The 25,063-nt window shown below is 41.2% G+C and overlaps 1 protein-coding gene across 1 annotated transcript in view; it reads right to left on the bottom strand.

Moving 5' to 3' along the window:
* Positions 1-676: 676 nt before the first annotated feature.
* Positions 677-25,063, bottom strand: part of LOC308094254 (transient receptor potential cation channel subfamily M member 4-like) — a 36,062-nt gene continuing 11,675 nt past the window's right edge. The window contains exons 6-26 of the mRNA XM_080440791.1: positions 22,480-22,651; positions 20,444-20,505; positions 18,592-18,819; positions 17,867-17,969; positions 17,374-17,495; positions 16,976-17,200; positions 14,255-14,409; positions 14,083-14,152; positions 13,354-13,449; positions 13,103-13,232; positions 11,582-11,724; positions 9,376-9,494; positions 9,053-9,257; positions 7,531-7,646; positions 6,821-6,953; positions 6,545-6,719; positions 4,210-4,375; positions 3,780-3,997; positions 3,121-3,241; positions 2,886-2,967; positions 677-1,003 (exon numbers count right to left, since the gene is read on the bottom strand). Of these exons, the coding sequence (XP_080296917.1) occupies positions 941-1,003; positions 2,886-2,967; positions 3,121-3,241; positions 3,780-3,997; positions 4,210-4,375; positions 6,545-6,719; positions 6,821-6,953; positions 7,531-7,646; positions 9,053-9,257; positions 9,376-9,494; positions 11,582-11,724; positions 13,103-13,232; positions 13,354-13,449; positions 14,083-14,152; positions 14,255-14,409; positions 16,976-17,200; positions 17,374-17,495; positions 17,867-17,969; positions 18,592-18,819; positions 20,444-20,505; positions 22,480-22,651 (2,904 nt within the window). The 3' untranslated portion in view covers positions 677-940. The remainder of the gene's footprint in view (positions 1,004-2,885; positions 2,968-3,120; positions 3,242-3,779; positions 3,998-4,209; positions 4,376-6,544; positions 6,720-6,820; positions 6,954-7,530; positions 7,647-9,052; positions 9,258-9,375; positions 9,495-11,581; positions 11,725-13,102; positions 13,233-13,353; positions 13,450-14,082; positions 14,153-14,254; positions 14,410-16,975; positions 17,201-17,373; positions 17,496-17,866; positions 17,970-18,591; positions 18,820-20,443; positions 20,506-22,479; positions 22,652-25,063) is intronic.

Genomic DNA, 25,063 nt, shown 5'->3' with positions numbered 1-25,063 from the left:
GCCTCAATGTCGTCTGATGGACAAAGGACCTCTTCAGTTTGACCTTATTGTATGTTGGAACACCGTATCTCCTTCCTGAAGGCAGCAACCTTTATTCTCTATACAAAACATGGCTCTTTAAGATAAAATGTATATGTTTCAAAAACGTAGCATGCAATGAATGGCTTTCACATTATAAACCTCAGACACCAACACAGATTGAGCTCAGAAGATGTTCTTTGTCCGAATGAATTAAATTCAATTACACTAGATCCACACAGTTCAAAAAGAAAGGTTTAAACGATAAGTCTGTGTTTGTGATGTCCAAACCGAACGCAAAGTCAGTGACTCACACACGCATGCACACACACACGTTACCGTCCGTACCGTCCTCGCAGTCCACTGCTGCACAGGGTTGATATCCTGATGCTACAGACAACCAGGCCAGTACCTGTATTGTTGCTGGCATGAAGAAAGCTCTAATCTCCGTATTTAAAATGTTATATTTGTTTAATATTTGTTGCCTAAATGTCACCATACAAGAGTGTTGTGAAAATAGCATATCTACAAGCGCTCAACAGTAGTAGTAGTAATAAAATAGTAATAAAAAAGGAACGGTTTTGAACATATAAGGTTTACACCCGACATTGACGATATTTTAGATCTTTGGCTTTGTCTGATGTGCTGTTTGGGCTGTCACTATGCTCACAATCAAATAATAATAAATGATAACATTATCCTAATGAAACTCCTACACAACGAGAGCTGATTGAACAGATTATTAACATCACATACACTGGGGTAATTTGACCGTAACAGTCATACATACATTAAAATGCATAATAACTCATAGCCTTACATACGGTTTATATTTTCTCTATCTGTATAAAGTAGTTATTTTGCCATTCCAGATCTTGCGCAAGCATCTGCAGAGATGCTTCTACAGCCCAGTGGTGGTCGATCAGGGTTTTGCCCATGGTGCTTTGGCCAAAGTATCCAAGATCTGGCTGAGAGCGTTCTCCATCTAGTGGATTCAGACAGTAAAAATGTCATCAGAATGGTACAGTATAGGAATGAATCTCAAAATGTTAATTGTTAAACCCTTTGAGAAAATGGTGACCAATATTTGTTAATAAGATCAGTTTGAGCCAGGCCAGGAACAGGCCATCAGGACATGAGGAAGCTGTGGGGGAAGATACATTGTGTATGACAGTTTGTGGTGCCCCGGCAGAAGTAAAAGCGGTTTTGGAGGCAGGCCCGTCAACATAATCCAAATTGGGTATTATTTGGACGTTGCGTTCATGATATATGGCACTTTTTTGTTTGTTTAGTTAAGCTTAGTTTAGTTAAGAAACAGGCCCTGTCCACACATTTTGTAAGGTAATTACAGGCAAACGGTATGGAGTATGGGGGGGAAAAAACATGTTTCTGCAACAAACAGTGACATTTGTAGCATTTGTGGCAAGGGAAATCACTTTTGGGTCTGTGTTGTTTAGAGGCCCCTCATTGTTTGCTTCAAATGTGGGGCAGATCAGACTTCATGATTTGTGGCATTTTTTTTGCGAAACAGGCTCCTCCCGCGCATTTGAGCCGATTATAGTCATGGAATGGAATATGAAAATCATGCAGATACATTTTGATCACACAACTCAAGACATAATGTGTACAAATGTGTGTGAGTTTTGGTCAAAATATGTAGGGCCTCCCTCACATAGTTGAAACAATCGTTTTATGGCTGCCTTATGCCTTACGTGAAGCATAAGGCTGTTTCAATTCATTTCCTATGGAAGTCACGTGTTTTGATAAAGCTGACTTGCCTTAGGGGAGGGGGGGTAAAGCCAGAGAGCGGCGAGGCAAGTCAGCTTTATCAAAACACGTGAGTGCAGACCAATGTGAAAAGGGTGCCATTTCGTCTTAGGCCTTTCACGGCAATCCGACACTGCATTCATGATTTGAGGCATTTTGTTCCAAAACTGTGTTTTTCTAAATTAGACCTGCTGGTGGCGCTATAACAGGCTAATGTGGAAAGAGTGGCATATCTTCCGCGGCCTGGTGGGAATGCACGCGCAAAATGTCACGGAAATCACATGCTGCGTTCATGATTTGAGGCATTTTGTTCAAAATAAACCAATCCTGCAAACTTTGGAAGCCAATCTTAGCCAATCAGGATGGAATATGGAAAATCGGACAGATCCCTGTTGATCACATGACTATAGAGATACTGTGTACCGATTTGCGTATTATGTTTGGACAAAATATATAGAAGTAATATAAAAAAATGGTTTTCCAAAAATCTACCTCCTGGTGGCGCAAATTCCCATTGACTATAATGGAATCAAAAGTTTTTCTGCAACTGCAGGAATTAGCACCACCCTCTAGGCCATTAATGCGAACTGCAGCGTTTCATTTACTTCCACATTGGCTTCATTCTGAACAGCCACCGGTCTACACAGATTCTGAAAAATAATAGGTTTGTGAAACTACAGTAGTAGTACTTAGTGCTTTAAGCAGCAAAAACATGGATGGAGGAGAATGACATACAAAAGTACCTTTACCATTGGTCGGAGTGCACGCAGAGCGGCGAGATAAAGAGAGTGAATGGAACGATGGAAGTACATAACATAGGCTACAACAGTACCAGCGTGCGTGTGTGTGTGTGTGCGTGTGTGTGTGTGTGTGTGTGTGTCTTTTGGTACATCCCTTGTGTCATTCGAGTGTGAGTGCGATGTGATGCGATTCAAATTATTACAGTAATACTTGCGGTGCAGCCGAATACATAGAGTGGCGCTCAAATTCTCGCACCATGAACACGTGGCCTAATGACGCGTGTCATTGATGCTTTCTATCTGTCAGGGCCTTTAGTTATTGACATGAAGTGAAATGCAATGAAGTAGTTTTCATCTCACTTGCTTAAGCCTCTGGTCAAAGTCTCTGGTTTCAGTCAGCTGTTCAGTCAGCTGTTTCAGCTTACTGTCCACTCTGTCCACTCTGCCAAAACACACACAGTTAAGTAGGCCTACTATACAATGCAATGCAATGCAATGCAATGCAATGCAATGCAATGCAATACAGTACAGTACAGTACAGTACAGTACAGTGCTATTTCAAATTTAGTGATTGCCATTGAAGTTATCAACTCACTTGAAAGATATCCTCTTAATCCCCTCAGAGTCACTGCTTCTCTGAATCTTGATCTGGTCTTTCAAGAAGTTCTCCTTCTGAACGGTCTCCCATCTATTAAGCCGGTAGTTCTGAGGTAGTACTGAGTATTGAGGGAAAATGCTGAAATTAACTATTAACATGATTTGCACGGTAGCTCAGCAGACATGAGCTGAGGTTGGGCTGAAAAGCTTGGCTTAGAGTAGACAATGTCAACTAATCTAAACATTACATTGGTTACCATCATAATCAATGTAATGTTTGGTCTGTAGTAAAGCACAGTTACACAGACAATTTAGTACAGATGAGATCAGTTTTCAAGAATATTTTCTCTGGGAATACTCCCATCATTGTGACGCTTGTATTCATGCACACATGCACGCACGCGCGCACGCTCACGCACACACATGTACACACACACACAAACACACACACACACACACACACTCACTCTCTCTCACACACACACACACACACACACACACACACACACACACACACACACACACAATAAAATGTATCGTTATCATGATGTAGGACTTCAACTAATCACACAAAGTCTAATCACACAATAAACTTTTCCTAAAGATAAAAAAAGTATTTATTCTGTTCATTTCATTCGATCCAAATCAAATACTGACCCTCATCCGTTTGCATGTCACCGTCAACCTGGTCGATTAGGCCGGAATGCAACATGCACGTTTCCCTCATAACCAACCAGCGGAAGAGGTAAACAAGGTAGGAGAGGATGATGAATGGAGGAGCCAAAGTAGGACGGGAGCTGTACTCTGCAATGAGCTTGTAGCGCTGGGACCTCCAGTAGATGTCGCTGTTCTCCTGCACCTTGGAGAAAGTGTTGCTGCATGGAGGATTGAAGGGACAAAACAACAAACTTGTATGTTAACCTACAAAAAAACAACAAAGAGGATTATGAAATAAGAAGGCATGGGAAGTTAATTACATGTAGAAGGCAAGATAACAGCTGATAACAGATGAGAGGAGATAACAGCTGAGTGATGGAAATAGAGAGCATACACTTATGGAGCCACAGACAGCAGGCTGGTTCTCTACCTGAGTATGGCAATGAGGAGGTTGATGAGCAGTATGTTGGTGACCAGTAGGTAAACCACCAGCAGAATGATCACCAACCAGTTGCTGTACAAGTTCCTGCATGGCTCAGCACCGCTCTCTATCTGTGTCACATTGTCAGTGCATGCCATGTCCCACCGTTCTCCCACTTGGATAAAAAATAAAATAATGATAGTTATTATATATATATATACATACATACATACATACATACATACGTATATCAACCACTCATTTTTGAGAATTGGGACACATCCTAACCCCAAAAAAAATATTATTATTTATTAACACATTAATAGAAATAATATATGTATGTATATAATATATGTATGTATATATATATATATATATATGAATTACATAAGATTTATACAATGTTTTTGGTCTTGCTTCCTTTTTACATCTAAACTTGCACTCTGCCAGAAAACACCCTTGTCTCAGACAACGATTCACAACTTCAAACATACAAAAAATCAAATTATTAAAAGCATTAAAAAAAAACTAACCATGTGTATGTCCTAAACAGGTTTAGCTATATCCTAATGTCCCCTGTCTCACTTCCTGGTTTAAAAAAAGCCGGGAAAGCTGTGGAAGCTTTAATTTTTTTATAAATGCACTACATCTGGTAGTGTCCCAACCATTGTTACTATCTGGTGTGTCCCAACCATAACATATAAAAAAGGGTAATTCTATTAGCATTAATAGAACCCAAACACCTTTAAAGAATAAATTGTCTACGCACTACGACTGTGCTGTGGAATGAAAAAAACATAACATTTTGTCAACCCTGTCAGATATGCCATCTTATGGAGTTGACATTAAAAAAAAAAATGGGAGGTTGGCCCATTACATGGTTTAATAGTCAACACTTTGACCTTTTAAAGTGTATTTTAATATATTGAAGAAGAAAAGATATACACAAATAGAGGTTTTGTCCCAATTCTCAAGAATGGGTGATATAGAAAAGGCCTGTTTTCAATCATTGCTATTATAGCTGCCCCCTTTTTGGCCAATAAGAATAGATTTGTTTCAACTATTTTTGCCATGATGCCATTCTGCAAAGTTTTGTAATTAGTGACTGGGCATTTATGCAGTTAGCGATGGAATAAAAACAATAAAATAAAACAACACAGATACAATAAGCTTCCTATTAGAGGGTAGCACGGGTTCCAAAAACTTTACCCGCACATTTGGACCCGAGGAAAATTGGCCCCAGTTGGAAATAGGGGTGGGACGATATATTGATATCGCGATATATCGCGATACTTTCTCCCACGATAACTAATCGATATACTGCCGAAAAATATCGATATTATTATTATTATTATTATTTTATTTTTTATTTTTAAGTTTGTGATACGTTGTTTTTCCTACTCTGTATTTGTGTAATGATGATTTTGAACTGTTTGGTGCTATTTTATGTGTTTATGAATTGAATACAAGGACTATCGTGATATATCGTTGGTGAAATTTCATGCAATATATCGTGATATCGCAATATATCGATATTTTCAGATATCGTGATATATCGTTGGTGAAATTTCTTGCAATATATATTGAATATCGTGATATCGCAATATATCGAATATTGTCGAATATCGTGATATATATTGTTATCGTGGGCCTAATATCGTGATATATATCGTATCGTGAGGTACCCATATCGTCCCACCCCTAGTTGGAAACTGGTCCGAGGATAATTAGAATATAATTTAACCGATGCTATGCTCATTTCACTATTGAGACTATCCATCTATGTGAGTGTCACCTTCACGAATCCCCGCCCCTCTGGAGCGGCATGTGTGGGCAGTGTGTACATGCGTATCTTTACGTGGCACGCGTGTGAGTGGTGCACTGTGCCTCCTGTTTGTGATAAATTATTGTAATTAGTTGCAGCCTTGTGTTGCAATCGTATGCCATACTCAAACAGACATACATATACATATAAACACACAAAGTCACTTAAAGAAGCAGCTGGCACCACTTAAAAGCTAATTGGGTCCTCCTCATGGGTCTATCAATTTCAGATGCACTTACCCCGAGACCCCCGGCAACTTTAATAAATAAATAAAAGTCAATATATTGGGTTTTCGGTTCCGGGTGGACCCGTGATACTCTCTAGTGCACCTGAAGTGCTTTGCCCCTAATCTCTCTCTCTCTCTCTGTCACACACCCACACACACACACACACACACACCCACACACACACACACACACACACACAAAAACACACAAAAACACACACACACACACACACACACACACACACACACACACACACACACACACACACACACACACACACACACACACACACCATCTATTTCCTCAACAGGAAAATGTCCAAAGATGTACAGGTAAGGTCTGTAGAACACTCGACGGAAGATACGATTTGGGTTGGGATCATAGGAATAGAGCAGTGCCTGATTGGCTACTCCATATGCCATCAGCCACACCACCAGGAAGAAGAGGAAGAAGGAGACATCTTTCATCTGAACAGTGAGAAATAGATATTTTGGGTTCATTATATAATATAACCAATGCAACTCTTAAAGCATGATAAAAGAACATTATTATCTATGTATTATCTTACCATCTTCCAAACAATGATTAGTTTTGGTCCCATCTCTCTGTGAATGGCGAAGATGTGAAAGAGGCGGAGTGTGAAGACCATGTAGTCGATACACAAGACACATCGTCCAAACTCATAGGACCACTCAAACATCCTGAAGCAGAATAAAACACATTTAATCTAATTGAATTAATTAAATGCCTTGCCTGGAATGCCTTGTACAGGATGAAGACAGTGTGTAAAATCTGAGATGGGAGATGACATGAAGAGACGGCTGTTCATGTCTAGAGTACAATCAGTACTGCTTTATGGGACAGAGATATGGGCGCTCACAGTACAGCAGGACAAGGCCCTGGATGGCATCTACTGTACACATGAATGCCACAGGGCCTCTGGCGGGTCACGGACAATATCAGGGAGAGAAGGATGAGGCTAGCTGGGCACTGTGTCAGGCACCCGGAACTGAGCTCACTGACATTGGGGCAGCCGGCCCCTGGGAGGGGGGAAAAGCGAGGATGGAAAGGGGGTGCGCCATCTATGTGGACACACTGTCGCATGCCAGCGGAGCTAGCAACCCTACAGAGCTCTGGACCCTGATGTTGTATGGGAAGAGGAGTCTTGTGTCGCATCATCGTATCACATTAATTCATACAAATGTTTTAAATATTATTATCACGGTTTTGGCATTGCTCATACGAGTAACCAATGATGAAAAATGTCTTTCTACCAACCTGCAGAAAAGACCAATAATGAACAGAATGATGGCAGTGAGGTCACACTTGTTCCACATATCCTGCATGTACAGCCTCATCCTCTGGTGCAAAGTCATGCCCTTGAAGAAGAATGCCTGAAAGTAATTAAACACATCAATCAAACTGAATAGTTTTGTGAATAGCAACAATCAGTTGTTAGAACAGTGTTTGTACAGCATTTTGCTATACCGGTATCCATATTTATTCCATTCTATCAGTATATATCTATACAATCTCACATGTATATAGTTTCTAGCTTATTTATGCTTACTCTTTATTACATGTAAATAATACTAGGACTGGACTAAGTTGTTTTTTTGTCATCGTCATCATTATAAGCCATCAAACCATTTGGGAGGAGACTACGGATCCCGAGAATCAAAAAATCTAAAAAGGGCCTGGTGAGGATGAGGAGGAGGCACAGGATTAAAAAAGAGGCCTGAGGACGAGGCATTGGTTAGGCTTCTCTGGTAGGTCTATCAGACTCCTTTAGTGATATGCAGGTCTTCATGTGAAGTTCGTGCCAGACTCCGCGTGACGTTCATGCCATATTGTTAATGAAGGTAACAGAGAATGCAATGGGGGAGAATATATAAGGTGGATGATAATGTAACAAGAAAAGATGTCAACACATCGTAAAAAAGAAGTGTTGGAGTGCAAACACCAAGCACACAAGATTGAGTCATCAAACTCAAAAGAAAAACAACGAGCATTAGATGCAGGGTGCCATGCCATTAGTCCGATTGTCCACAAGGCCCATAATTCCGAAATCTCGATAGTCCGAAAAATGTACCATTAGACCGACGATCCATAGTTCTGACAGCCCGTTCTTCCGAGGGTTCATTGATCCGAAAACAAAAATCTCATTTTTCCGAGGGTTCACTGATCAGAAAATGAGCGCTCTCCATGGTGCTGAAATTCCGCACAAATAATGTTTGCACGCCAGTAGGCTATATGTATTAAACTCAGCTGTACATCGAAGTATAAATCGAGCTCACGTGTTTGAGAAATCACAAAGACATATTTTTAGTTTATGGACGCATTACGTGGGAAATTCTTTCAACATCATAAACAAACAATCATGTATGTACTGTATAGCCTATTGGACTCCAAAAGAGTCCAAGAAGGAAACCGTCTAATCATCACGCACTAACTCTGGTCCATAGCGTTAGAAGGAGTTCTCTATGGACCAGAGCTAATCCTGCACGCACGCACGCACGCACGCACACACAATATGAATTATACTGTAAAGATATGTAAATAATTTGTTGTGTGTGCAAACATACAAATGTGGCAATAAAAATAACTCAGATCCTGAATATTTTACAAATAACACAGGAAGGTTTTGTTCCTATATTCTTTTTGGCTCTTTGTTATGTTAATGACACAGAATTCAAACCTCATTGCAATGTTGCACTTACAGGCATTTATTGGATGAGTGGGCAATGTGTGCTAACACAAGACATGCAATGTAAGAAAGCGGTAACCTCCCTTCACCCACCTGTCGGATCTCCTCACATATGAAGGTGAACACCCAGAAGTACAGCAAATATTCAGTGATGGACGGGCCTCTAGGGGGTGGTGTCTTAAAGTCCACCAGCAGCACGTAGGCAAACAAGACGAGGAAGAGGAAGTACATCAGCACGTTGCCCCAAAAGGTAGTGACAGGAGCACTCCAGAACTGAAGGCATCTGGATTGTGGATTTCTGCAAGGTGGAGCATCATGATAAACCTGCTCAACTTATAGTCTGCTAACACATTTTGAAATTCATGTATAATTTACGAGCATATTATTGTGTTAAACATGAAGGGCCTGGCGTTAACCTGAAGGAGATGATCTTGGTGCAGCAGAGCAGCACGGGGCAGAAAAGGTTGAGAAGGACTTTCCACACTTTTGTGTCCTTTGTATCCATGTGTCCCCACCAAATCTGAGACAGCTTGAACTGAGAAGCAGAGTGGTCTGTTTTAGCCATTTATGTGTGTTAATGTCACACATAGTGTATGCAATTTGATTATGTAATTTCAGTTAGATACTTCAGCTCAGGATTAACCATTTACCAATTATTGCAATGATATTGTATTCAGTTTGGCGGTGTGAATCTGCTCCTGTGATACTACAGATTACCTGCATGCACAAGCATGACAGAGAATCTGAGATCACAAACCCCCCGGAGCAGAGCATATGACACAGATATTACATGAACATAACATTGAACCTTTCAATTGCATGAGTTAAGAGACCACATATTATAGTACAATCCATAGAATTGCAGTACCATCACAGAATCACCATTAACATAAGAACTAAATGCCACAGGGAGGAGGCCGGGGAGGTGGAGGGAATTTGAACGGAGACAGCTGTACGACAAGCTGTGACAGCTAAGCACTTAGAATGAACAGTGAATATTGGACTGGTTAATAGGGCCGCCTGAGTTGCACTGTGGGAATGAGGGCGTGTGTGAGTTAGCTTGTAGCGAATGGAGAGACAGACTGACTTGTGGGTGTATGAATTAATTAACTTGTTAGCGAATGAATGGGGGGTCTGGGGAGAGTGAGCTAGCAATGTACAACTCCTGCCTTCCGTGCCTACCTGAACTATCGCTACGCTGGATTAATCATTTGATTTACATAAGATAAAAAAATATAATATAAAATATAATGTAAATTTTAATTAAAAAAAAATATAGGCCTATGTTGTTTTGTTATGTACATAGGACAATGTTACACACTATTAGGGCCCTATTTTTGCGGGTGCCTTACCCGTTTGCACTACCCGCTACCCGTGAATTACACACAAGGGAGCTGGCACTGTCTCTAAACGGTATCATACGGCCACTATACCCGCTATTCATTACGCCTGGAGGTTGTTGCGCTTTGCGTAAAATTGCCCACACACGTTTATGGAAGCATAGCAGATTCTAAAACCACCCGCTATGCCAGATTCGTTTGGTAGAGCGTGCCGGCAATGGACATTTCGAGAGTCGGGCCGGCCAGGCGCACTACGGCACAACATTCATAATTCTCAACGAATCTCTGTGATTCAAATTTTCCTATAATCAGCAGAAGCGAGAGTGTCAATTCCTTGTGTCAATTGTGTTTATATAAGATGATAGTCTATTCAAATAATACAATTTGTGCTGTGTGCGATGCAATGCACTCCAAATTACACACTTCAGTTTTATTCATCCAGCGCAGGAAATAATGATCTGATTACAATAATAAAACATTCTCTATAATCAGTAACATGTAGGTGATACTTACATGTATGTCTATCAAATATGGTTTCATTGAAAGACAATCAAAGGCTAGAGCCTATGAAGCAAACGTTGGGTGTATGGTGTCCAACGTTATCGGCGCCCCAGTGCGGCTGCAGAGTTCACTTCGGAATTAAGCGATTGTGAATGTGATTGTCATTACAATTTTACTGTAATGCACAAAAGTGTGACTGTAAATTCCTTGTGTCAATAAATTGTGTTTGTATCAGCTGTTGCCAGTTAAGCTTATCAAAGACTAATACAATGTTGTTTAATCTGCGTTTGCTATAACCATACCAGACCTTAAATTTCCTTTAATTATTCCAGAACACAAGCAGATTGCTGTAATTTAAAGTTCTACATAACCAGCAATGTGTGAGTGATAATTCTGTGTATCTAATATAATTTTATTCCAAGGCAACGCCGCTCTTCCATGGGCAGAGAAGGAGAGAGCGTAAGATTGCATTGGGGATAATGGCTTGCGCAGTCTTCTCTTAAAGGCAATGGCATCTGGCACAGTGATTGGTTTTATTATTGTAACGCCCAAACCACACATATTCAGAATGTAACGGGTAGTGCAGGTGTTTTAGGGATAAGGCTGTTGTCCAAAGATAGCAACTTTTGCACGGGAACGCCCCTTGTGCCATGCTAAATCCCCAAATAGTGGGCATAGGAACTTCGGCCGAAAATAGAGCCCTATGCCTTTAAACCTATAATAACATTACTCAGATTGTTTCAAGATGCCAGCTGAGCCAAGCAGACAAAGATGGGCGAACCTGTACTCCATCATGGCTGAAGAAGAGGCGCGCATCAGCAGCCATGCCCATCTGGAGGCAGGTCGTGCCCCATACTGGAGACTCGCAGGTGAGCAGACTGAAGGAGTACTTCTCATCGCTCTGGTAACATGAACTGAACATATCTGAAGAGAGAATTCAGCACCACACAGGAAAAGCATTTTTACAGAAAGCGTAAAACATTTAAATAAATAAGGGATAAGAAATAAGAAATTTGCTTAACATGATTATAATGCAATATAATCTGCTTAGAACACAGTTTAATTATAGTTATAAGCACTCATACATACTCATAGTGCAACACATTATAAAGCATGTTATAATAACTCTAAGATCAAGTTATAATACTTCATAATTGCTGGAAACTCACCAACATTTTGTTCATTAGAATTGTCATAGCTGTAATACATTATAATAATTTATAATGTATTATAATCACTGTTATAATGCATTCTAGTGTCATTATAATTCACTATAAATGGTCAAAGGGTGCTTTAAGTAAAGAGAAAAAACAGCATTAACTCTATGTAAATCTAAGCACACAACACTGTAAAATGATCATTATTAATTATCTTAATGGCTCAAAACAGCATTCAGTGGTTTCTATACAGTTTTAGTTTCTAGTTTCTATACAAATTAATTAGAATTGAGGGAAAATTATTACATTTAAAATGAGTGTGGTCAAAGTGTTTAACTTTAACCACATTCCCAGCTTGGAGTGTTCTGCTAAGGAGGAACATGCATGTATGGGGTCAAAGTTCAGATACTGATTCCAATTTTGCTGTGAATCGCACTGTTCTTATCTACAATAAGAAAGCATGAATGCCTTACCAGTACTACAACTTTTATCTCATATGAACCATTAACAATTGCTCTTGCATAGATTTAATATTTGTCTTAAAGCAACAAATGACCACTTACAGTGACTTATAATTGTGTGAGTTATTATAATGCATTTTAACAGTAATTATAAAGGATTATGCAATGATTGTAATATATTACTGCTGAGAATTAACATAGGATGCATAGGAAGTGTTACCAAAAAGTCTGCCATTACCCAGCAATTATGAAGTATTATAATACTTGTCATAAGTCATAAAATGCTGTCAACACTATATCACCTGAATACCAGCACACACTCAAATAGAGTAGTACCGTTACTCATCAAAGGCGCTTCTTAATTCACACTGGGTGTGACTTTTATGGTTTACATGAGCTATGCACTTGATGATGGCAGTACCATACCCACAATGCATTGCACAAACCGCTAGAGCAAAGGGGAGTTGACCTAACGTTAGATAAAAGGTTTGAATGGTTGTGTTTAAGTAATAGGGTAGAAATGGGTTCAGTGTCATTAAGGTCAGGGTAAGGATCTGAGAGAGCAGATAGCCAGTGAAATTGTGTGACATCAGATTTCTGGCTTCTGAGCTTATAGACATTGGATATCAGTTCAGGAACCACAAATTGAAAACTTCAGTTTGAATGATTTATTCAAGGTCTCACCGTGTGCCAGCTTCTCGAACTTCTGTGCCAGCTCTTTCATAGAAAGTTTGATCCCTGTCTCACAATCCATCTTTGACATCTCCCTAAGCATCTTACAAGCACTCAGAGCACTCAGCACTGACTCCTTCGCCTTGGAGATGGACAGAGGGACAGCGGGAGAGAGGGCTGATTACAGACTTCTAACAGAAGTATACGTTACCTACTTACATTATACAAATCTTTCAGCCTTCTCTGAGCATCAGGGGTTTTACCTTCTCCCAGAAGAAGACAGCCATCTCACTGCGGTTCTGTAGGACAGCCCAGATAAAGAGAGAAGGCCAGGCAAAGTGGGGGTGCTCACAAGCTTGCTGAGAAGGAGAGAAGGAACAGAACTATGAAGAAGAAATGAGAGATGGGCATTAAACGTCCAATCCGGGAATGTTTTGAACAAATAAATTAGGTTTATATTCACATACATTCTTAAGGAATTTGATTTGTAAATGGAAAATATCGTTGCTGTCCGGCAGGAACCAGCTAACTCCATTTTCCCGCTTTTGCCATAAATCAGGGCCATTGAACACCCTTTACGTCTGTGTGTTGATTAAACAAATATTGAACCAATGAAAAGTATTAAAAAGCGCTTCTGACAAAACCAGCTAACTCCATTGGGTCATCAAACTTTCTGCTAAACCAGCTAAGTTCACCAAAGGGGGGTAGAGTTAGCTGGTTTAGCTGACTCAAGGCTCCACCCCCTTTTGACCTCAAACTTCATTGTGAGCTTGGAGGTCCATTCAGCTGTTCTGATCAATGAAATGAACATTTTGGAGTTAGCTGGTTGCTGCCGGACAGCAGAGATATGCTATTTACTATGTTATCATCCTTAAGTGTCATTCACGTGTGTTAAACTGAAGAAATCAGTTATCTAATTTGATAAAACAAACCTAAAACATTGCAACACTTAAACCATATACTATACTACCTGTTTGTTATAAATAAATAACCTTTGGAGCATAAAGAAGTGAGTTGAGAGCCCCGCTTCGTTCCCCTGGGGTCTGTACAAATGTATTCCCGCTACAGTGAACATCTTAACTGAGAGTCTACAAATCCACAACGCAACACAATAGCGCGTAGTGAGCTAGATCTGTAGATCTGTGATTTTCGTTGAATGTTTACTCCAGAAACGGGACACTATGGTTCATGTTTAAAGAGTGGATGAAAGACAACATTAGTAGTAGTATTCTGAAGCTTACACTTAGAGCAGAGTAGAATGGTTTGTACTCATCACCCATTAACACATCTCCCATTAACATCTCTAAGACACGTGACACCTGGAGAGACAGGGAAGAGTAAATGAGACAAACCTATCACATCAAATCAACCGCATAGCTTTGTCAAAATTCTACTGCATTGTTGTTGGTGCAGAAAATTATTCATATAATATTCTATTGTCAATAGCATTATCAAGATTATGTTACATTCCAAAACCTCTCCCCCACCAACCACAATATTACCATACAGCATCTTGCATCTTGTAAAAGAGACTTTGTCTCAATGTACTGGTTAAATAAAGGTTTTATATTAAATGCATATTACTGTTGTTTTGGTAGACAGGGATATATTTGGACGTCAGTGGTGGACAGTAACGGAGTAAATGTACTTGAGAACTGTACTTGAGTACAGATTCTGAGGATCTTTACTTTACTTGAGTATTAGATTTTTTTAAATACTTATTACTCTTACTTGAGTACATTTCCAAGACAAATATTATACTTTTACTCAAGTACATTTCTAAGAGGGCTGTAAAGTACTGAGCACTTTTAAGCCCACTCCACATCCACACCAATGATTCGCCATGCAACTCCTTGCAACATGGAACTACTTGCAACTACTTGCAACCATTATCCCCAATGGCAGTTGCAAGGAGCTGCATTGGTGCGTTGACCTTAAAAGGGTTTTGTAGCAAGGAGTTGTGACTTGCATTGCTGCGGTTTGGCCTTTAGGTTGGCTGATTCTTTTTTCTTCCCTAAAATGCAATTGGCCACACGTCTGCTCTCACACTAGCCGTATTTCTGGCTTCCCCCTCCGCTCTCCTCTTTGTTACATCTTGTATGGGTGTATAGGAGTAAAAGTATTTAGTTCTGGTTCCTCAGTTATTTCTATTTTTTTTAATAGGTGTTTCTGCAAACTTTGTATAATGTAGTGGTTTTTACAAACAAGCACATCAGTGCATGCAGTGCAGGTGGTTTCAGAGAGTTACAGTACTTCTCTGAAACTAGAGTTACAAGGTCCTACACATTTATTGTGAAAACATTACAGCAATTCATTGATAAAAAAATTAAGAAATGTACTTCTACTTTTACTTTTACTTGTACTTTAAGTATTTTTCAAAGCATGTACTTTGGAATACTTAAGTATATTTAAAAGCAATGACTTTTTTACTCTTGCTTGAGTAACATTTTGACTGAGCTACTTTTACTTATAGAGGAGTAAATTTGACCAAGGAGTATCTGTACTCTTACTCAAGTACTGGGATCGAGTACTTCGTTGGACGTTACCTTTTGAGAGCTTCCAGCCAATAACAGTGCAAGGGTTTCAAACTCCCATGTGAATGTTTGTTAATGGAGATGCAAGTGAGCGCCTATGCTTTTAGAAATACTTAAGTATTCAAAAGTCCAAATTACTAAGTACATTTTCTTTTTATTATCAATACATAGCTGTATAAAAATGTGGACACTTTCCAAAACAATGAAAGATATTCCAGGTATTCCAGGTATTAGTGATGAGTGCATTCCAAGTATTAGTGATGAGTGCAACTGATGCAGACAACCCTCTGCTGATCTGACACATACGTTTTGGTCATGCCCTCTGTTACTGGACATATTCAAGTCCTATTCCTACATATCAGTGCGTGCGTGCGTGCGTGCGTGCGTGCGTGCGTGCGTGCGTGCATCTTTTTCTTTTTACTAAATAATCAGTGTAAATAGAATAATGTCGCTCCAGTATAGCGAAGCACTAAACCATGAAATAAACAGTCTGTCTGTCGATCTGTGTTACGTTCGGTTCCACTATGGTTGCTACTGTGGTTTTTATTTTATTTTATTTATTACAATTTGACTTGTTAATTTGTGTATATGGGGGCACGGTGGCGCAGTCGGTAGTGCTGTTGCCTCAAAGCTACTCCTACTGTACTTCTGCTTTTTTTATGTTTAGCTTTTTTTGGTGTGTACGAGGCATTATGCATTGTACGTGTGAACTGGTGCCTACACACACAGGTGGTACCCCTGTTTATTTTTCTTCTTTCTTTTTTCTCCCTTTTCCTTATTTTCCTCATTTATTTAAATTTTTCATTTCTGTAAGGATAATTCCTTTTAACAGTCGTTAATGAAAGTCCTTGCGGTCTTGTTTCCAATGAGAACCTGTGAGCAATTAGGGGTTAAGAGTCTTGCTCAGGGACATATTTCATTTCATCGACACATATGCTGGGCCTGGAATCGAACCTGGGGCAACCAGGGCCTCTGGCTCCCTAGGCAGGCTCACTAACCACTCAGCTATGGCCGCCCCTCATTTAATTATCATTTAATTATCTCTCCTTGATCCGCAACAGATTGACACAATTGCTTTAATTGCCAAAGGTCATTGTCATCGTTGACACAACAAAGAAAAAGGGTGAGCGGGGTGCAGGAGCGCTTGTCGTCGGACACCGACGGAGACGCGCTGACTGAAGGGGGCTTGAGCCATGAGAGGCACCGCCGAACGAGCTAAGGCGAGCAAGTCACCGTGCAGAGCGTTGCGAAGTCACCTTCAGTCGACTCAGCACCGTCCGAGTTACAGTACGTTCCGATAGGGACAGAATTGTAAATGATCTCCCCCTTTTTTTTCTTTTTTAAACCCCACCTGAAACAGGCTGATGTCTTCACCCTGTGTGCCCTCTCGCTCCTCCAGGCCCTGCTGTAGCAGCTTGTAGGCCAGTGTGTCATCAGACACTGTACTGTACAGTTTCTCCAGCCGTCCACAAGTCAGGTAGTCCACGATGTTGAAGCCATTCTCAATGAAGAGACGCACAAACTGTGGCTTGTCAGTGACCAGTGCGTCTGTCATGCAGTCCTCCAGGTCTTGATCCTGTTGGACGGAGTGGAGGACAACAGGGACAGATTATTTACAGTAATTCCAAATCTACAGTGGCAATATTATTGTATCACTAGGTTAGTATTTACAGTACATGCATGAACACCTGCAGGGTTATATTTCTGTGACTTCAACATTCAGATATATTGTGATGTGTTGTTTCTCACCGTCCAGTTGATGTCACCATTGAAGAGCTCACTCTTGGCAAAGTCCACACTGTTCCAGGTGAGTGCTCGCTTCAGCTCCTCAGTGTAAGGGCTGGCATCATGTGATACACAACGCTTACTGACTGAATACACACACAAACACAAACACACCATGTTACATCAACATCATAATGTGGTGTAACGCACAACTCTTTCACCTCCCAGAAGTGAGGAATGTAATATTTTTGTTGTCGGGCAGAAACCTTGTATCTCGATAATTCGACTTTTTTTGTTTTGTTTGTAAATGAATGTCCTACTTTGTTGTGCAACAGTAACAAAAATAGCCGATCTATAAACTCACTCAGCTTATATAGATCGTATTCTATCACTATTTCTGAAAAACTGAACGTGAAAGTTTAAGTGGTTAATGAAAATAACCTATGAAAAGTATTAACAAGAGCTTGTTACTATATAATAACTACACAACACCATAATATTGATTATTGTTATATACCTTGCACGAGGGTCTTGAGCATGACTCTATCAAAGTCATCAAGCCTCTCCTGCTCTCCATGATAGACTGTTATCAGGTCCCTGTTCTGGTAGATGCTCAGAGCCTGAGGGTCAGGGTCAAGGGTTACAGGATGGGCAAATAGCAAATTCTGCAATTACGCAACTGTAAACAGGAACTTGTAAGACTTTGTGATATTCTACTGTCATTCAGTTTAATAATATAAACTGTAATGGATTTTCTGCTCTGTTTGGAGAGAGAGAGAGATTTTCTGCTCTGTTTGGAGAGAGAGAGAGAGAGAAAATATAATGTACTGCCGGATTCAAACCTATGATACTGTACATTCCCGCCTACTGAGTGAACAGCGTGCCTGTTTTGGGGGAAATTGACTATTTTCCCCCACTGTAATTAGGCAGAGGCAGATAAATTCATGGATGGCCAGGTATAAAGACAGTTTGACCCTGTTTTTGAGAGAAGCTGCTGCTTGACAGCCAGGATTTAAGCGAAACTAGCTAAGCTTACATGTTAACTTACTGTACAGTTCAAACACCATACAAAAGACATCCAATACTTTGTCTGACTCAGACTCTGTATACTGTAAGTAGAATTATACATTTGTCCCCAAAATAAACAAAAAAAACAGACAAAGATTGTCAACAAGGCACACAGGTTCTGGCTCAAGGGTGTGTTGCAAGCCTCATTACTCTGCACCACCCCAGTGCCCTTACCCATTCAACAAGTTTGTCTCTCTGTGCTTCAGAAGGGAAGTGTCTCCTGACCCGTTCTGCCACTCGATCCTTCAGCTCAACACCAGGAGGACCATCTCCCTCATTGGAGGACTGCACAGCAGGGTCAGATGATAGCTTCTCCAAGATGTCACTCAAGAGGTCAGCCACACCTCCTGAACCTGCCAGCACCAGCCAGGGAATGGAGTTCCTCAGAGACAAAGCCACCCACTTGGAGATAGTAGGGGAGGAGGGATAAAGAGAAATACAGAGGAGGAGGCGGGGGTTAACCACAGCCTGGCTGTTATTTCTTTATATACTTGCTTTTATAAATGATCTACTGTCTGGATACAAAAGTACTGGCCCTTGTTGTCTCCGCCAGACTGTACAGTCATAGTATATTTTCTTTATTTTCTATATTTTCACACTTTTTGCTTCTACTACAACATATTGTCCAACAGTCAATCGGCCAAATCGGTCAACATGATCTCTAGAGTGAGGTGATCATGATTTATTAATCAGATTTTGTATAATCCATTACCATGGCCTTTGACTGACATCCAAAGTTTGTGGGCGGGCCCGTTTTTCAAAAAGATATCCACAAATCATGAACTGATCCAATCTGCCTCAAATTGTAATCACACAAGGGGCCTCTAACCAAATGCTACAAATGTCACTGTTTCCAAAACATGCTTTCACTTACCATAGGGGGCACCACAAACATACACAGTTGCACTGTCTGTCGTACAAACTTTTCTCCCTCAGCTTCCTCGTGTTCTGACAGCCGCACTCGGAGACTGACAAAGGGTAGGCCTGTGTCGGCAACCCAGCCTGTTGGAGCACACTTTTCTAGTATTTTATTGTTGGTGTATCTGTCTGTTGTTAGTTTTATAGAATGGGTAGAATAGCTAGTAAACGTTAAAGGGCCACTTCACCAATTTTGCACATATTGAGAGATGATGGTGCGCACAAGGTTTATGCCCCAGGTGTGTTTCTTTATTATATATTTTTATACTAAGACTAGAAAAGTGTGTCCCTCTGAGCACAGATCTCCGCCAGCCCTGGGTAGGCACCTAGTGTGAGTCGTGGGGTGCAGGACACAAGGAAGCTGCAGGGAAATAGGATTTATTTGACAAATGGTGAAACTGTTCACTTTGTGGTGCTCCCTATGGGCAGATGGTAAAGTGCTTTTTGAGGTACCCTTTATAGAGGCAACATGCAATCTTTTTTCTTCTTTTATAGGCCCACGCATATTTGAAGACAATAACGGGCAAACAGTATGGAGTATCAAAACCCTGTTGTCCCCCGCATTGTCACATGGCTAACGAGACCATTTGTACCTAAATTGGTGAAAATGTTGTTTAGGCCCCTCATTGTGTGATATCCAGAGATAAAGCAATTTGTTTCAGTTTCAGACAAAACTGTAGGAGTAGTAGCAAAAAGTTTGTTTTGAAGAAAATGCTAAATGGAATATAATTGTTTTGTGTGATTGTATGACATACAGTTCAAGGGTTATAGGTTAAAACGTAAAGTGGCTTATAGCGCCACCGTGAGGCCCATTTGAAAAAGGTGTGTTCTTCCTTGGTGTGTGCATGCAAACTTTTAGACCGATTGGTACAGCAAGATCTGAGATTAGATTACACATCACACACACAATCTCCACCTCCTAGGCCTACTGGCCTGGAGGAGATAAAAAAGTGTTAGCTAAATGCCTGTAGCTATAATGATAAATAATCAGGAATAATAAAAGTAATATTCCATTAATGCTCCTGGCGCATGAAAGTCAACTTATATGCAATCACTGTAACACAAATTATATTGAGTGACTATTGCATTAAGAAGCAGTGGACTGTACCTCCAGCATGGTTGCCTCTCCTGAAATGAGCATACAGAGGACAGGAATGTCAATGCTGGTTCCTGTGAGAAAAAACATTGTGAAATGATCTCCTTTTCTAATTGCTCTACATACAGTATAGAGCAATGTATGGTTGTGGTTGTGAGTTTCAACAGAATCAATTGAAATTAAAGCTGCAATCAGCGATAAGCGGGCCATAGCATGATAGGCAAAAAGCGATATGGAACAATAGCACAATAAGACATAGAAACAGAATAGATTGAACTTGAGACAAAGCAGCCCATGCAACTAACAAATGAGCATTCTCAATAGCTGCGGGATGGTGGCTAGCAGTCCAGGGTTAAGAACCTTACTCATAGACACCTCAACCCATGGCCATAGACAGGAATCGAACCCTCAACCTTCAGACTCACAGGCTATCATCACAGTAGTGATTGAGCTAAGGCTTCATCCAGCCTGATCGTGTCTGTTGAAGATCATAGACTCTTGCCTTCTGCCATGAACCGAGCCCCTGTATCACCAATAAGTTAGTTGTTCACAAACCATTTACCAAAAGAGAAATGTGATGTCTCCTCGGTATCAAAACTAGTGAAAGTAGCCGATCTACAAGTTCACAAAGCGTTGCTATCCAAAAAGTTGTGAGATTGTAGATCGGCTATTTTCACAATGAAGTACGTCATACATTGAAAATAACTACTCTCAAATAAACGGTTCATGTTATCTTTAACAATTGCACATGCATCAATTGATACAGTCATGTTGTGTGCAATGCAATTGAAATGAAGTCTGCATGAGGTGAGACTTGTACCGGCGATCCTGTGGTTGCAAGGCAGATTTGCAATCAAGCCATTTGACCAACAGACCTGAACTGGTGAAAAAGGAGCTGCGGACAATCTAAGGGCAGAGTTTACTGGTCAAAGGGATAGCTGTGTTCTACATGAGTCAAGGCACATGTGTAAGCAAGTTTCATGGCTGTCGGCCAAACGAGGCATGACTTATGCCTGTTTAAAGTTTGCTATAGCGCCCCCGTTTGGCCAATTGGAGTAAGATTGGTTCCAGTGATATTTGGAATGACCCTCTACATTACTGCAGACTCACAAACAAATGTGAGTCTGCATGTATGTGCTAGGGGCAGATGAATAATTGTTATAGCAATATACATTGGCTCATAAAAGGAGGGACAGCGAGTGCATTTTCCGGCAGCGGCAGCGGCAGCTTCCCGAGGCGCTCGGGCGCGACTCCTTGGCCTCAAGGTCTACTGAGTCGGCGCGCCTCCGTCATGGTCCAAAACTATACTTTATCGGCGGAAAAAAGAAGTTGACTGCGGCTCCTCCACCGGCAGTTCCGCGACTGCCGCTCCTCCACCGGCAGTTCCGCGGCAGTTCCGCTGCTCCGCCGGCAGCTGCCGCTCCACCGCCGGCAGTCACTGCCGGGAGCTGCCGCTCCTCCACCGGCAGTTCCGCGGCAGTTCCGCGGCTGCTGCCGCTGCCGGAGAATGCACTCGCTCCTTCTGCATAAAAGCTTGTGTCTGAACCGTTTTCCATGACCCTCTACTATATTGCTGAGTTTCGTAAAAAGTAACCACACGGTTTAGGCCAGAACTGCAAAAAACGGCGGAAGAAGAATAATGAAAGTGTAGAGATGCAATAAGGGTCCACGGCCCTTTGGCCATGGCCCCTTAAAAATGTGTGTATAATTTTTTTCAATTGAGATATATAACCGCTCCCGGCAGCCATCTTGGACTGACATCTTAAAACATACACTTTTCCGGTTTCCTGTTATTTAGCATGCCCAATACAAAACACAATCCATTGAAAAACCTTTTGTATAATGTTTTGGGGGTTAAACCATATACCTGTCAATAAGAACATAATTGATATTTGCAGCACTAGTTTCTTCGAGCAGTTCAACAAAATGTTTTTTTTTTCTTTCAATGTTTAAGTCACTTTTTGTTGCAACTGGTCCTGGCAAACAAAACTAATTATTATTTTAATTCCAGTAACAAATAATGTAGGCCTATGTCCACCGTCTCTTACCCCTGATGCGTTGGTGAGAGATGTAGTCCTCTAGCATGGCCCTGAAGTTCATCTCTACTCCTCTGCGACCTACACTCCCATCATCCACCAGCAGGAAGGGATCATAGTTGTTGGCCAGGCAACAGGAGACCCCAGTTGTGTTCTTAACTTTGTATGCAATATCGTTCCATTCCTGAGATGGAAGAAAACAGGAATTGCATAATTATGACTGTCTGTTATCTAGGTGTTTTTGGTGAGTCTAATTTGCGGTTGGTGTCCAGGGCTGCCAACACCCCTGGATCCTGCAGGAGTCTCCTGGATTGCGACCACGTCTCCTGACAATCTCCTGGCTTGTCATTTCTCCTGGATTTCTCCTGGATTTGGGATCAAACTCCCAAAATTCACCAGAACACAGGAAATTACATCTACTATGTTAAAAAGTTTCTGGGGGAGGACCCCCATACCCCCTGCTTGGGGGGTGTGGTCAGTGCATGCCATCATACAGAGATATTAACTTTTAAGTAACGAATGGTTATTATTAAAGATGGGTCTTACATTGCTTCAGTCATCAAATCAATTTCTGTAGGCCTACTTTTAGCGTTTTAATGGATGAAATGTACCCATCCTTTTCCGATGCTAGTAAAGCAAGCCTAATAAAAGTATCAAACTCACAAAATTCACCAAAACACAGGACATTACATCTACGCTGTTAAAAAGTTTCGGTGGGAGGACCCCCAGACCCCCCGCTTGGGGAGCCCCCCCCCCCCCCCCCCCCAAAAAAAAAAAACTCCTTGATTCTGACAGTCCAATGTTGGCAGCCCTGGTTGGTGTCACATGTCAAGGCTGAACTGACTCAATTTGGACCCATGACAGGAAATTCAGAATGTATTCCCTTCATACAAGGTGCGACATTTCCCTGCTAGGGGCTTGATTGATTGAATATTGATTGAATACTTTATTAGCAGTTTGCAAAAAAAAGCACAGGAAAGTACAGTTCAACACAAGGTCTGCTAAAGTGACATACAAGGTCTGACATAAGGAGCGCTGACCGACTAAAGGTGGGTGTTTTGTCTCCCCCTCCGCTCCCTCCGGCCCCATCGTCAGCCAGCATTCCGTGCGGTTGAGAACTACAGTCAACCTGACGTCCGTGTTCTGTACGTTGCCTGTAGTACCCTTGGCGCCCTTTGTGCAGTATTGAGGAAAAAAGTTTTCCTCTGCCCCCCTCCTTGTCCAAAAACGAGGAAGTGGATTTGATCCGCCAGTCCGAACGGCTGGGGCCGTGACAAAATTAACCCCAGCCGTTCCTTAAACACACACATAAATAATATAGAACAGTGCAGTAGGGGGCGAAACTCAAGTTTTGTAGACAACCTTTGTTTCTGTCTAGTTTGTGTGTTTATTTGGCTAGATGCTACATGCTAGCTTCATGCTAGCAGTGGTGCCAGGTTTTGTGAGAGAAATAAGCAACCAGGTCTATGAAAACAAGTCCAAAAGAATCGACCAGGCGACATGAGCGCTTTTTGAAAATAGTAGATCTACAATAAATATTTGAGAACCACTGGTTTAAATAATAATTAGCCTAAATAAGCAACTACACTTTAGAAACAAGCCCAAATAAAACCGCAACCACCAATGTTTACAAGCAACTTTACAGAAAAACAAGCTCAAAGTCGCTTATAATAAGCGGACATGGCAACACTATCTTCTAGCCAAATACTAGCTACATACTCTTGCAACTGCCATCTAGTGGATGAATAGGTGTATTACGCCTCTAAGTTTTAAAATCACGTGAACGACCATGCATGTGCCATAAAGAACGTGCGACATCCCTCACCCCCTCACGCACGTGAAACCCATCTACGTACAGTTTGAACAGGCCTTAAGAGGATTATACCCAAGAAAGCGCTATGGCGCTTGACTTTTTACAATGGCCAGTTCCGAATTGCAGCCTCCTGTAAGTGCTCTTTTAGAGCGGTTTTGAAGGAGAGTAAGGATTCACACTTTTTGATGACTGTTGGTAGGGCATTCCACATTTTGGTGGCATAGCAATAGAACAAATTTGACCCCTTGTTTGAGACAAATTTGGGTTGAATGTGATTTGTGGAGCTCCCCCTGGTCTTGTAATTGTGGACGTCTTTGATTTTTTTAAAGTAGTTTGACAGGTACATGGGTGTCTTTGTGGTGTCGTGTATCTTGTAGATCAGGCCCATTGCAAGATGCTTTACTCTGTCCTCTACCCTGAGCCATCCCACCCTAGCAAAATGAGCAGGGGTTAGATGAGTTGTAGGTGTGAGGCCAAGCAGTTGCCTGACCAGTTTGTTTTGGGATGTCTGGAGCCTTGTTTTTAAGGCCTTTGTGGTGCAATGGTACAAAGGGGTGCGAGCATAGTCGAAGTGACATTGGATGAGTGCTCCTGCTAGAGTCCTCAATGTATTCCTACTGACCAGAGAGGAGATCCTGTACACAAATCTTGTTCTTAGGTTGACTTTTTTGATTAAGATTTACCTCTAAAATGCAAGCCAGGTAGGTAATTTCCTCTTTTCTTGTGATCGCATTGTCACCCACTTTTACTGTGAAGCCGTCAGCCTTGCAGAGGTTTATTTTG

The sequence above is a fragment of the Gymnoscopelus braueri genome, assembly GCF_963280865.1.
Source record: "Gymnoscopelus braueri genome assembly, chromosome: 2".
NCBI lineage: Eukaryota > Metazoa > Chordata > Actinopteri > Myctophiformes > Myctophidae > Gymnoscopelus > Gymnoscopelus braueri.
This window is presented reverse-complemented; position numbering and strand designations above follow the sequence as displayed.